Here is a 14,292-nt window from a genome sequence, read left to right as displayed (position 1 = left end):
GGCAAGATGGGGAAGCACAGTGCACATTCCCCTCCCCTCCTGTTCCCCGTGTGCTGGTGGGAACAAACTCTTCAGTTGTATTTGTGGAGAGAAGAGCTTGCTGGTGTGGCTCTGTACAAGAGGGGCTCTCACAGTGAGCTCCCTGACAGCACTGAGGGAGGATTCAGGGGCTGGGAGCAGAGGCTGGCGAGCTCCAAAGCAGGCAGGTGTTCTGCAATAATCTCCTCCGTCCCTCTGGCTCTGATGGCATTACTCTGTGCCACTGCTGCAGCCTGGGCTCCTTTTCAGCACTGCTCATTCCTGCTTGGCCAGAGCTCAGTTGAGGTGCCCCAGACGCACACAGCCTGCACACAGGGTTTTCAAGTAACAGAGCTGCAGAATATCCCCTATTGGTGCTGAGACCTGCCCAAACTCGATTCACTTGTGGATTCCTCCCAGCCTAGGCTCTCAGGACGAGATGTCCTCCTGCCTCCAGTGGGCACGGACACAGCAGGGGAAAAGGCTGGAATTGGCACAGCACCGGGCACAGAGTGACAGCTGAGACACGGCGCTCCCATTTACATCACAGGCTTCTGCAGTGAAACATTTTTCCACTATTTGTCACAAGTCTAGCAGCTCTGGGGAGCCGAGCACGCTCTTGGCATGCCTGTACACCTCTCACAGCTACTGCTATCCCAAGCAGGGGAACAGAGTGAGTGCAGATGCCAGAGGGAAATGGAAGTGCCAACGGCTGGTTTTAAACACTTGGGCCAGATGGACAAACCTCATCTCTCCAAGCCCCACTCTACCCTCTTTCTCCCAGCCCTCTCACCAAGAAAGAAGACAGTTTTGCCTACCTGGCAATATACTTCTGGTAAATATTTACATCTTCGCTGACGGTGGGTTTGTCAGTGGGTAATCCATTCCTAGAGAGAAACAGAGGACAGAGCTGGTCAGCAGCAGGGCAGGCACAGCTTCTTGCTCCTGCACAGCACCACACACCAGGAGGGAGGTAACCACACACCATGTGCAAACCAGGGATGGCCACATGAAGACAAAGGCCTCCCCAAAGCACCTTGCAACACTGCCCATATTTACACAGATGGGACAGCAGAAGCATTTATTTTAATCTCTAAAAACCAACTGAACACCCATGCCACATGAGCTTGGATTACTTAGTACCAGTTGGAAACATAAAAATTACATCCTCTCTGAGTTCTGCAAGAGGAAAAAGAGCTCCAGGGGCAGGCTAAGCCCATCTGAGATATACTGGCCCATCAGCACAATCCTGGCTTCAACAAGGACACCTTTGCCCAGGTTCACTCAGAGCAGGTAGATGAGTTCCTAGCACTGAATGGTTGAGTTTCAACCCGTGGTATATGTGGATATGCATAATTCATGCCAGGTTACTGAGTTTCAGTGGGGACTGAATGGGAAGCCAGGTTCCAGAGAGAAGTTAGCACAACCAGCAGGTCGCCTTCTTTAGCCACAGAAACCTGTCTGTAGCAAGCAGCCCAGAGGAGAAGGACCAGAGCCACTTCTGAGCTCCATGTGAGCATGAGAAAGGAAATCAAACTGGGATCCCCAGGCAGATGGAGGCTCACAGCCTCCACACACCACTCTGCGGTGGCCACTGAGCAGCTGAGTGCTCAGGAGACTGCAGGCACAGAGGCCCTGGCCACATCACCCATCACAACAAGGCACGATGCCTACAGGAATATTTACAGCTGTGTTTTTTAGTAATAGCAGTCCCTGCCTGCCATCTGGAGCACGTACCAGGTTCTTCTCATGCGGGGGGCCAGGTAATAATCTTTTACCCTTTCTTGACCCTAACCACAGAGCTCCCACATCTGTCTGCAGGCAGCTGGGGCACGGCAGCCTCACACAAAGGCAGGATCATCAGCTCTTGCCCACCAGTCGGGGAAATGTGGCACTGATAAATCAGTGGCATGTCAAATCGGAAGGTTTTTTAGGCAGTTTGACTCTTTTCCAAAAGATTTTCATGACAGAAAGACCCATATCAGCCCTGGCACTCTCACTGCCCCATTGCATTAAACACAGTCATCCTGGTACACGCACTGTGCAGTTCTGTCTGTGCCTCTTGGGTATCGTGCAGCTCTTCTACAGCTACCATCTTGGGAAGCCAAACTACACAGTAATATAAAGTTTGGCAAGGCCATTGCCTATCTCTATTCAGTCAGTGGCATCACTGCAGAGATTGCCAGCAATGTTAAGAGGTCATTAGTGGTATTTGGGCTAATGAGTTTGCCCAGTCTGCAGGGTTAACTGAATCACAACCATTTGTGTAAGGAACAAGCACATTGAGAAGACACAGGCCCAGTCCCATAAAAGTACATGTATGCCTAATTCCTATAAAATCAATGGGAATTTGGCACGGAAATGTTTGGAATGTTCTAGGACATACAAAGGCTCCCTATCACTCAGCAGAGTTTTGCCACTGAGTTAAATGGAAGCAAGAATCAGTTTCTCACAGCATGGCTGGCTGCCTGGGGCACCGGAGGAAGAGGGAAGGAAGCAGTTATGATCTTGACCTCAGAGCGCTGACAGCACCATGTCCCCTTATCTCTCCTTTCAGCAAATGAGCCCAGGAGCTAGCAGGCTCTGGATTCATGGCTGTGACTGCTGAGGGCAGGCCACATCCTCAGCACAAGTAAGACAAAGAGGGATGGAGAGTGTGACAGAGGAGCAGATACAGAGAGCAAAGAGAAACACCTCATTAACAGTGCAGTATGTATCAGTACATGGACTGTGATTTGCTACTGACCCATGCACTTGCTAACACAAAGCTAAGAACAGTGGGAGGACACTTACTTCACTGTAGAGACTGTTCCAGTTGTGATGGAGTCTGTCTTGGAGAAAGTCGACTTCAGATACTCAGGAGTGTTGAACGGCAAGGAGACAGCCTGCTCCGGCCCGGCCATGGGAGTGCTGCTGGGGGTGCTGGCGAGAGGAGCAGGGGCCAGGCTGGGTGTTGGAGCTTTCACCTGAGTGAGTTTCTGAATGTTCCTCACATCGTACTTGGAAGGCCGGCCCACCTTGCCTGTCTTGAAGGCGATGGCTCCTCCCATGTCTGGGCTGCCTTCCCCAGGCTTGAAAAGGTGCAAGTACTTGACGTTTTCTAGGTCATACTTGGAGGCCTTCTTATAAGTGTTGCCGTTCTGAGGCCTGATGCTCTCACCCGTCTTCAGCTTCTGAATGAAGAAGTCGTATTTGGAGGCCCGTGACATCAGGCCCTGCATCTGGGAACTGCTGGGAGAGGGCAGCGGCAGGATGGTGGCTTTGGTCTCCGTCAGCATGGAGGCATCTGGACCTGGCAGCCGAATGGGCTGTGCCAGCACCGAGGAAGCTTCTTTGCCCAGCTTGGAGCCCAGCTCCTCAGATTTGGCCAAGTGCATGGGCCAGGAGAGCTGCTCTCCAGCCTTGAGCTTGCGGATGTACTCCTCGTACTTGGAGAATCGAGCTCGCTTGCTCATGGCATCCTCGCCAGGGAGAGAGGCTGCAGCTGCGGTGGCCTCTGAGGTAGCAGCGTTCAGCTTGTCGAAGCTGATCTTGCGGGCCAGCTCATCCCGCATGTTCTGGTCATCGTAGCCAAACATGCCCAGAAATTCATTCATGGTGGTGGCAGCGTAATCTCGCAGCGACGAAGCTTCCCCTGCAGAGAACCAGAGGGAGAGAGTCATGCAAGGGGTTGATTTTTCTTCTCCTCCCATACCAGCACTGGTAGCGAGGAGGGGGGTTAGGAGGAGAGGGGAGCATGATCTACTGACGTTTGGCTCACTTGTTAGGTTTTACGACTCTTAAATTAATTTGTTTTAAAAAAAAAAGTAATTAATACTGGGGTAAAATAAAAAGAGTTCATCAATGCCAGGAAAATCAATTTCCTAAATGTTCTAGCCGATGGCTTTTCAGTACATTAAACAAAGTTTCATAAATGTCTCTGCACTCTCGCCTTGGCCTAATATGAAGAAAAAGTAATTTTACTGGAAGTGAGACCAATGCCAATATGCTGAGGTTTATGCGGTTCTGTCCTTGTGTGAGTGTGTGTGTGCACGGGCAGACCCACGGAGGATGGGCTGCAGTGCTGCTGACCATAAGGGTGCAGCAGGAGAGGGCAGAGTGGGGCGGTGCTGAGCGGGGAAGGGAGGCAGCAGAGGTGGGGATGAAGGAAGGTAGGGCTGCATGCCTGAGCAGCTCATGGGAAGGAGAGAGGGAAAGGAGTAGAGAAGGCAAGACAAAGACAGGATGGTTCCAGTGGTCACTGCAGTCCTTCTTGCAGTTCTCTTCAGCCAGCTTTCTCCCAGTGACTGGGGAGTTCCTCCTTGCCACACACCAAGTTCAGTGAGGGCAGTGGAAACCTAATGGCTGCATCCTGAGCAGCCAAGAACAGCTCCCAGTACAAGAAAAGGGGAAAGCCTGCACAGGTGCCAAATGGATGCAGCATTCTCTCCATCAGCATTTGGGTTGAGGACAGACGAGCTCCCCATGTGGGCTTCAGAGAGAGGAGGTTTGTTCCCTCCAGTGAGTGGGGAAGGGGCAGGAAGGGCTGCTCTGCCTGGGGGCACCAGAAGACCAGGCAAAAGCTCTTCCCAGGTCCTCTCCCTCCCCTATTCCCATTCCTGGGCCACCACACATCTGGAGGTCACCCAATATCAGTATAAAGAGGAAATACAGATTGTTCTGATGCGGCAGCTTGGACTCATTTGGGCTTCAGTCTGACACAGCGTTTCTCCTCCTCCTCCTCCTCCTCTCTCTCTTGCTTTCTCCTGCAGAGTAAAGATTTACTGTGTGCAGCAGTCCTTCAGACCTCCCCCATCATCCTTTCCACTCACTCACATAAGCTCTGGGGTAGGCAGGCTCCCACAGGAGCATCAGCAGGGGCACTGGAAGCAGGTGGAGGGTCTGGGCACTGGGTGCAAAGCCCAGACCCAGACAGCACAGCCTTGGTAGAGAAGGCATCGAGCCACAAAAGTTGTTAACGGATCCAAAGCATGGAAACAGACCTATGAACCGGGGAGCTGGTAACCTGTAATGCCACACGCCTGGGCATGCATTTACACAAGCACTTCTGCATGCACAAGTGCCAATCAAAGAGCAGTCTCACAATTTAGCAGCCATCAGCTTGCACAAATCTGCTTCCACAGGACTATGCGAAGGAAGAGACTGCCTCGAACAGGCATTAAAATGTGCATGTCTGTGAGGGTCACATTCCTGTGTCAATACTGCTCGACACAGCTCAGTTCACAGAGCAGAACTGCTGCTGCACCAGTTCCCTGGGTACGTGAGAAAGGCTGCATGCAGAACATGGCTGCAGCCTGCAAGCAGCACAGTGCAGGCACTCTGCCCAGTGCTGGGGGCTGCTTCAGCCCCAGATCACCCAGGTAGTTAGAACCATCATCCTGCATGGGATCTGGGATGCCTAATTTCAGAATAGGCATCCTGACAGGTACAGAACAGGCAGAGCAGTGGTGTCCCTGCAGGTGGGGGCTCTGGCTGTAGGTTTTGATCCTTGCACACCCTCATGGGTCAATATGAATGTTAAGGGGTGTTAAACACAGAATCGTCCCCACAGAGCCCAGTAACAAGCCTTGTACCCAATACACAATAAGAAGCCATGTGGCCAGACTGGTGCAGAATTCAGATGCACAACCCAAGACCGTTGGGAAGGGTGAGCTTACAGATCTTCTTATGAGTTTTGCAAAGTCTGACCATGAGCTCACGTTTCAGCACCCCAGATCTAATCCCCTCATACCCCAGAACATCCTGCATTGTCTATCTCCCTTTGCTCAGGTTTGGTTCTGGATGACTGCAATACTTCCCCCGATGAACAGCTCTGTGAGTGTTGCTGTCATTTCTCATCCACGTTTGAGATGGAACCTTGGCCAGCTCCCGCTGCCTAGAGAGCACACCTTCACTCACCCACCAACACCCACACAGCCCTGACAACCTCCATGTTTTTGTAGCTAGACAGAAGGCTGGGGGCTCTTCTGCTGGAGGCAGACAGGCCGAGACCCTTCCAACCCACTCTTGTTACCGAGCAGACAGACAGCTCTCCCATACCCGTGTGCAGACAGAAGTGAAGCAGAAGGACAGCGGCTGAGAAACAAATCCCTGTGAAAAGTGAGCAGCCCTCCCCCTGCATCGCATTTTTCTCTCCCCTTCTGTGTGATAACAAAAGGGCTCCCTCTCCCCTCGCTGCCGCTCTCCATTTGTGGGCATTGCCAAAGAGCAGAGATCTGCGAGTCTCAGAGCAGCTATCGTATCACAAAGGATCCGGAGCTAGCAAAAAAGGGGCTAAAAATAGCCTGCAGCAGCACACTATATATGGAAGGAAAAGCAAAACAGCCCAAATGGAGCTCAAGGTCTGGATCCTGGGGGATGGGGCATCCCAGCCAGGGCTCTGTCCTTTATCCTGCTCCGGAGGGGGACGTGGAAACCTGGGGGCAATAGGATAATGCAAGAGAAACTGGCACTTGTCATGCACATTCTTCCAGTGGGGTCTCCCCAGGAAATCTAGAAGAGAAATATTCCCTTTGAAAGGAATATTTTGAAGGCTAGTATTCCCTTTCTGAGAGACAGCCCATAAGCTAAGAAAACTTTGAAAACTTGCACACAGGAAAGCTCCTGGTGACCGCTTTAGAACAGTGTGTAAGTAATGGGCAGAGGGAAGAACACAGGACTGTGCAGGAAAATTCCCCCAGTGCACTGTGGAAAGGGATCCCGGTCAGAGCCTGTACCAGGAGTGTAAATGCTATATATAAATGTGTGTGGAGAAGCGTGGGTCAGTCAGGGTGCAGGAGAGGGTGCGTGAATGAATGAGGAAACACAGTGCGTGGGCAGGTCAGAGGCTGACACACATCTCTTGCCGGCCGCTGGCTCTGCAGCTCCTGGAAGGAGGCACACAGAGAGGCTCAGCATCGACTCCTCGGTCCTTGCATGTTCCCCATGGGCATTAGCTGTCTTGTTTCAAAGCATGAGGACCAAAGAGCATGGAACAAGTCTCTGCAAACTCCTGTGTGATGCCCAGCAAGCCCCACTGCGTGACCCTGGAAGGGGACATTGGTAGCAGGAATACTTTGTCCTCTCCAGCACAACAGATCCTTCACACTGTGCTTTCCAGGGAATCGCTGCCAATAACATTTACACCAGGCTTCCTGAAGCCAACCAAGACCCAGCAGCACGTCCTTTGCATGTCAAACCCCGAGTGGCTCTGTATGTGAACCCCACATGCCACCACCTGCCCCCGTCCAGCCCCCAATGACAGCTTACAGATAGATCTTTGTGCAATCCTCTGACAGCACAGCCCAAGAAAGGCACACCACTGACAACTCCTACCTGACAAAAAACCTCAGTTCCTTCTCATTTTCCACAGGTTGGCAATGTATTTTGACATTCCAGGTTCCCCTCCTTTTAGTTTTCATGGCAAATAAAAGCTGCAAATGTAGGCTAAAGGGAATTAAAACAAACTGAAAACTGAGTCCAGGCACAATCACCTTGTGTCTGGGAACGACAAGGGCTTTCCTATCAAAGGAAACTGAAGGTCACACTTTTCCTCATTGATCTTGCAATGTTTGTTAATTACTCTGTCACTGATGTGGCGAAGGATAATTAAACAGCTCTGTTTATATCTTATATGCATAATTATGTGCGCTGCCACTGAACTCGTGAAGACTAGAGAATGTGCCTCTCCAGAAGGGGAACGGACAGACGGAGATGAGTTTAGGCTGCATTATTAACAGGAGGAGGAAAACACAGGCACACACAAAAGGAGGAAAGTTTGATGGATTCACAAAGTGCTGAGATCAGGGGAGGGTGCACACAGGTGGAGCAGATTAGGGGGGGATCTTTCAATTATGGATCCAACCCAGCCGAGTGACAAATCAGGGGGAGGGAGCTGCTGCCCTAATAGAGAGAATTCAATCTGTCCTAAGCTTCTTCTGAGGCTTAGCACTAATATGGCCCCAAAAAATCAATCTGGGGGCCAGCATATCAGAAAATGAGCAAGAAACTCAGCTGGGGTTTTCCCCAGTAGCTGTGGCTGAACACAGATTTTGAATGAGGTAAAGAAATAAGACATGAGCTATACGAAAATAGGAAATGCATACGCAGGCTGGAGGAAGACTCTTGGCAATGACACCCAAGGCTGTGCCCAGTACAGAAGTAGGGGCTGCACAGTTTTGGGAAGAGCAGTCCGTTGGGCAGGAGATGGAGCTGCTGTGTGTTACCCCTAACAACTCAAGAGTGCCAGGGTAGCCCTCGTGGAGGGGCCAATGCTGGGTGGCAGCAGCCATCGGGGAAGAGGAGAAGCAGTGATGGAGCATGGTTGGGTGAGGATGAGGGGCTGGGCATCTGTTAGGGGTTTCTGTTTGGCACAGCCCTTGGGTCCCACGGTCAGCTCTCAGCTCAGAGGGTATCACTGCTGGGTGAACTACAACTGGTAGGCACAAGCATGCTTACACACTCTATGTGAGAACAAACCTAGGGAAGATCTACTCTACCACGGGATCTGTGGTCTGGGAAGAGACCCAGACACATCCATCCCGCTCAGGGAGGGTACTCTGAAATAGAGACAAAATGGTCACACTCCCAAGAGCAAAATGCCCAGCAGCCAGGCAGGCCTCTGCTAGGGGACTCGGGGTCTCTTGCCCTCTCCTGAGCAGACACAGCCAGCAGAAGCTTGGCCTTCTCCTCAAAACATGTGGCCAAGTCACCGCCCCATGCAGGGGTGGGTGGCAGGGCCTTACCTGAGGTGGTTCCCAGCTTGGAGGCCGCCTCGCTGGAGGCCCGGTACGCGTCGTCCTTGGAGGCCGCCCCGTCGGAATCCCTGTCGTCCAGGAATGTGCCATCCTGCGAGCCCCTCAGCGCGTCTGCCTCATCCCCGTTGTCCTCCTCGTCGCTGCAGCCCTTGGGCTGCACCATGTAGACCCCTTCAGGTGGCACCTCCGCACCCTCGGCGCCCCGGCATTCCTTGCCCTCGGCCCGCCCCAGCAAAGGCTCCTCGTACTCCCCGTTCACCCACTTCTCGATCACCTCCCTCCTCTTGTCCTCCTCGATCTTCTGCACGTGGCTGAGTCCGTCTGAAAACTCAGTCCCTGACTCCTTGGTCCCGGGCTGAGGCAGATCCTTGTTGCTGCTCTCCCGCTGCGGCCCTTTGTCCGCACGCGCCTGCTCGGCTCCCCCGTGGTCGAAGACAACCTGGCGACTCAGCTTGGCACAGATTGCATTTAGCTTCAGGCCGCCTTTGCGCTTGGCAGCCATTGTGGGTTTTCCTGAGGTTGCGTCAGTGCATATAGTTCTTTCAGCTGGAAGGAGAAAGGGGAAAGAAGCGAGGAAGGGCATTAGAGGGATCAGAAATGGCCGTTCCCAACCCACAGGCCTTCACACAGGCCGCAGTTGTCCCAGGAAGGATGGGATGGAGTCTTTCTAAGCTCAGAGCTGAGGCTCGGGCTGCAGAGTTGGCGCTCCTGACCTCTGTTCCCAACAGAGGGCCTCAATGGAGGCTGGAGCTGGTGCTCAGAAAGCCCCAACACCTCAGGCAGGTGAATGCAGTACAGACTGGACTGCTGGAAGCCTTGCTGCTGCATCCTTCATCCTGCAGCACTACCTGCCCCCAGCCCCATCCCCAAAATGACACAGCTCCAAGCACGTGTAACAATCTCCCACTGTATGGGTGGTGAGGAGTTCACTTTGTAGCCTTTATTTACAGGCTCAGTGGAGAACCAATATGGGGCATGAAGAACCAGTACAGAGAGCAGAGAACCAGTACGGAGTAGGGAGAACCCATATGGGTGATGGGAGCACTGTGCTGAGCTCGGCTGGGTGTGAGGCAGCTGAATGGAAGCAAACCGCCTGGGGTGGCATCAGCTGATCAGCCCCTGTGACTGCTTGCTCTGCTCTCACACACACAGGAAATTCTGCTCTCACACTTCCCAGCACAATCAGCTAATTAGTGGAGGTTTGTTATTTTAATGTAGTTTATTCATATGTGACAGCTAGTAAAGGAGGGGTGAGAGAATGTGGGGGGAGAAAGGAAGAAGGTGAGGTCTTAACTTCAAGGTCATGGAGAAGCTTGAACTAAACGGTCCCTATCACAGAGTCACTCACATAATTGCACCTCACCAACAATTAACAAGATTCAATCGCAAAAAAAAAAAAAAAAAAAAAAAAAATCCCACAACGAAAACCTGGTTCTAAAGAAGCTGCGTTGTCTCATTTCTCTTTTTATTTACGGTTCCTGTGAGAGGCACTCAGAGTGAGCAGGGTGATGGGTCCCAAAGCAGAGGTGTCAGCAGGGGCTCCTGGGTCCCTGCATGCTGCGACAGGGAGGTGCTGCTCCACAGAAGCACGCTGAGATTAATCAGACCCCCTACGATGCACCCAGAAGCCATCGTGACAGCCCCTAATCCCGTAACATGACAGCCCAATACAAACACACTGAAACTTTAGACCTGCTGTCCAAGAGCCAGAGAGTGGCTGCTTAGCGTAAACTCCTGACAGCTTCAGACACGCTTCCCCGTCACAGGCTGCAGGAATACCCCCCTGACAAATCTATCAGCTTCCCACACAAAGTGAGGCAAAATGCTTTCCTACTGTCCCGAATGCATCCCCCCCTCTGACACCCGTCTGTCCCAACTGCATCCCTGCCCCTGCAGGGAGCAAGAGCTGCTCCCAGCCATGTGCCTGCAACAGCAGCAGGTGTGAGCCACGCACGTGTGGCTTACAGCATCCCATCTCCCCCAGGCACCCCCCGCACACCTCCCCACACGCCTCCCTTTCACACATCTCCCCCGCACACAGCCTCGTGCCTACAGATGGGCGCCCGCAACGCTGCCGAAGTCTCTGCATGTTGGCACCTTCCTTTCCCATCACATTCCCGCTCTATTTAGGGCAGAAAGTGCCGGCCGCTCCCGTGCGCAGCAGTACAACGCTGGGACTCTGGGGAGGCTGCTGTGAGCTCCAGCTGGAGCATGGCCAGGACCCCGACGGCTCACTGTGTGCACTCGGCGGGGGGCCAGCAGTGCGGTGGGGCAGGTGGCCGGGGCCAGGGCAGCCACTGACCCCGGTGCTTCCTTGTCCTGGCAATCAGGACAGCCGCTGTGATGGGTGCAGGGAGGGAGGCACGCAGCCACCCACTGCCCCCACCCCGCAGGCACGGCAGGTCCCATTATACTGGGCTGGAGGTGAGCAGCCAAGTGAGCGCACCAGACGGCAAATGAATATATAAATATTTATCCAAAGGAAGAGGGGAGCAGACGTTCCCGAGGCTGCACTTGCTGCATACGCAGCAGCTCCAGGGAGCCTGCAACTTGTCTTCTAGTCCTGGCCTCGTGGCTCACACACCCCAACCCTGCCCTCCAGTCCCCCAACTCCTGCCCTTCTCTCTTGCACCTCTCCTGTCCCCTCTCCTGTGCTTGATTGCTTATTTTTAGCATGGCGATGCTCTTCTTTAACAACCTGAGCATGTTTCTGTGAAGTCTGAGTTAAAAATAAAGCAAGTTTAGAGAACTTACCTTTCCCATGATCTACCAAGCCAACCCTCCCAAAGACCATCTCTCCATCCCACGTGTGACTGCAGGCAATCAGAACTCCCCCGTCCTCCTGCCAACTTTGCTGCCAGCTCTCAGCAAGCCGGTGCATCTCTATCTCCCCATCCCTGATTTCCTCGTCTCTGGGGCAGCAGGGACATTGGCAGTATCTGCATTTCTCCTTTAGGCTGACAGCTTCCAACAGAGAAGGGAAACCCGGCTGGCAGAGAACCACTGAGAATGGCACGAGGACTGGAGGGGAGCAGAGCATCCTCGTACATCAGGTAGGGGTGCAGCAGGAGGGCCCTGGATCCAGGAGTCCCTGCCCCAGCCCCCTCCCCACTCTACAACCCACCAGGTCACCCCGTGTCCGCACTGTGCTGTTTAAAGATTCCCAGCTAAGTAAACATCCCCCTTCATTTTCTTCTTCCAAATAGAAATGTTTTGATTTTGCATCAATCCGAGGAAGCCATTTATAACCTGAGCCTGTCATGGGGACTTTTCATCTCTGCCCAGGACGAACTCTCCCACATGCTCTATTTACACTGAGTGCTTCCTCTGAAAACAATGCCACCGGCAGCATGCCTGCCACCCCCTCCCCACGCCCTGCCACCAGACACCGGCTGCCCCACACCATCCTCAGGACATTGCTCCCTTCAAGGAGGAGCACAAGGCCCAGCAGTGCTTTGGGCTGGGGATAAAGGACCCCGGTGTGGAAGAGAGGGGCGCTGAGCCCGGGGGTGGGAACCCCCTGGGATGGGGCAGGGCGGGAGGGCTGAGGGCTATGCCATGGGATGGGGCACAGGATGGGGAGGGCCAGAGCGGCGGCACTTCAGAGGGCCGGGCATGTCGAACAGATGGAGCTTTCATATTCTTATTGAAGAGTTTTCAGCCCAGCTGAGCAGCTCCGTTCAGGAGGGAGGTCCCAGCGCCAGCTTTCCAGGAGCTGCAAGCTCTCATTCGATTAATTATTAACAGTATTATTTGGGGCGGGGAGGGGGAGGGAAGGAGGGCCCACACACTGCATGGGCCTTTTCTTTTTTTAACCACTGTGGTTCGAGTCCAGCATGGCAGCAGAAAGCTGCAGCCGTGCCCCAGCCATGCCCAGAGCAGTGGATAGCAGCCGGGCACAGCCCCTGCAGGGACATTTTCCCTGGCACCGGAGCTCTGCGCCAGCCTAGGCAGCTCCAGCCCAGCCACGGTGTGAGGGTGGATGCAGTGTGTGTGCTTTCCCCTCTCTGGTTTATCAATAAAACATTTTATTGCTTTTAGCCCAGGAAATGACCTTGGATTAGTGGATGCTGCCTCTTCTCCCTGGCCTTGGGGACTTCAGCGAGGCTCTTTAGCAGCCCTGCGTCCTGCCCGCATGTCGGCATGGAGTGAGGGAAGCCCTGGGTGCACATGGAGGAGCAGCACAGCACAGTGAGCCGTCCTCCTGCCTTCCCCACTGCGCTGCGCTGTGCTCCCCATTCAGCAAGGGGCAAAGGGAAGTCCTCAAGCTGCAGCACGGTCCCCGAAGCCTGCAGGGTGCTGCAGCCACAAGCCAGCATCTCTGTCCATGTCCCCTCCCATCATCCCAAACACACAGTTCTGCCCCAGGTCGCCTTGTGCCCCGTGCAGAGCTGAACCCCCCGGCACCATGCAGCCCGCAGTCGATGTGAGCCTGGCCTCTGCCACCCCCATGCAGCCGCGTCTGCCTCAAGAGTGAGCCCTAAAGTGTTAACGGCGATTGGTGAAATGGCACAGCAGATTGCTACAATAAATAATTTACTGATATTTATAAATATTCAAATCAGCAGGCTTCAGAAATTGAAAGGGGGGGGCTGAGATGATGGGGAGGGGAGCGCACACGCGCGTGCGTGCGTGTGTGTGTGTGTGTGTGTGTGTATGTGGAGGGAGGGGGGGCCAACATTAATTCCCGGGCTCTCCAAATTCATTTGAGGACTGTTTCTCATTTCAAACAAATATTATATCTTTTGGTGTCAGACCTCCAAATAAAGCACCAAGAGGAATGTTGGGCACCTGCAGCTCCGTCCCCTCGGGTGGCTGCGGGCAGGGTGAGGAGCCATGCCATTGCCCCAGCTCCATGTCAGCCCTCATCCAGGGCAGAAACTGCTACTGCTGCCACAGATAAGCCACAGGGCTCCTGGCTTTCACTCCTTGCTCTGCAAGGAAGTTCAGTTTCAGGGGTCAAAGCAGGAGGTTAAAGGCCAGGAGCCCAATGTCACTGCCAGCCCCCAGCTCTCCGTACAGAGGAGGAGTGAGGATGAAGACCCACACGGCTGAATCCCACACCTTTCACTGAGGTACATGGTTAGTGGGCACAGTGGGGATGGGCTGGGGTCAAACTTTGCCATCTTAGGGCTCTGTTCCAACCTTAACGATGCTACGATTCTATGACTAACTGAACTCTGAGCCCACCCTGAACCTCCTGCACACCCAGTGCCCCACTGAGCCCTGGCACGGCTGCAGGAGGTGGTCCTGTGTCCTGCCCCATAGCACCCCACTGGCAACGCCAGGCTCCAGCATGGGGCGAATTTCCCCAGATGAGTAATGGCTTTTCTAATGCACGGGCAGGCTGTCAGCTTCCCTACTCCCAGTGTTTTATGGGTTTAACTGAACGGCTCTGAACTCCCTAGTAAGAAATAAAGTTATCCCTCAGCGTCCCTTCTAAACATTTCACTCAGTGCAAACGGTGTTTAAGAAAAATGAGGACATATTTCTTCTTAAGGATGCAGTATCCCCCTTCAGAGGCCTAATTTATGCCATA

At 53.5% G+C, this 14,292-nt stretch overlaps 1 protein-coding gene across 14 annotated transcripts in view; it reads right to left on the bottom strand.

Annotated features, from left to right (window-relative positions):
• The window catches only part of CASZ1 (castor zinc finger 1), a 241,600-nt gene that overhangs the window by 37,842 nt on the left and 189,466 nt on the right, over window positions 1–14,292 (bottom strand). For all 14 annotated transcript variants that reach the window (XM_090123276.1, XM_090123267.1, XM_090123268.1 and 11 more), the window contains 3 exons: window positions 8,742–9,299; window positions 2,812–3,652; window positions 837–905 (listed from right to left, as the gene is read on the bottom strand). In XM_090123276.1, the coding sequence (XP_089979402.1) occupies window positions 837–905; window positions 2,812–3,652; window positions 8,742–9,255 (1,424 nt within the window). In that variant the 5' untranslated portion in view covers window positions 9,256–9,299. The remainder of the gene's footprint in view (window positions 1–836; window positions 906–2,811; window positions 3,653–8,741; window positions 9,300–14,292) is intronic.

The sequence above is a fragment of the Phasianus colchicus genome, chromosome 22 (genome assembly GCF_987193195.1).
Source record: "Phasianus colchicus chromosome 22, bPhaCol1.hap1.1, whole genome shotgun sequence".
Lineage (NCBI taxonomy): Eukaryota > Metazoa > Chordata > Aves > Galliformes > Phasianidae > Phasianus > Phasianus colchicus.
The sequence above is the reverse complement of the archived record's forward strand: the minus strand, read 5'-3'. Positions and strand labels throughout refer to the sequence as shown.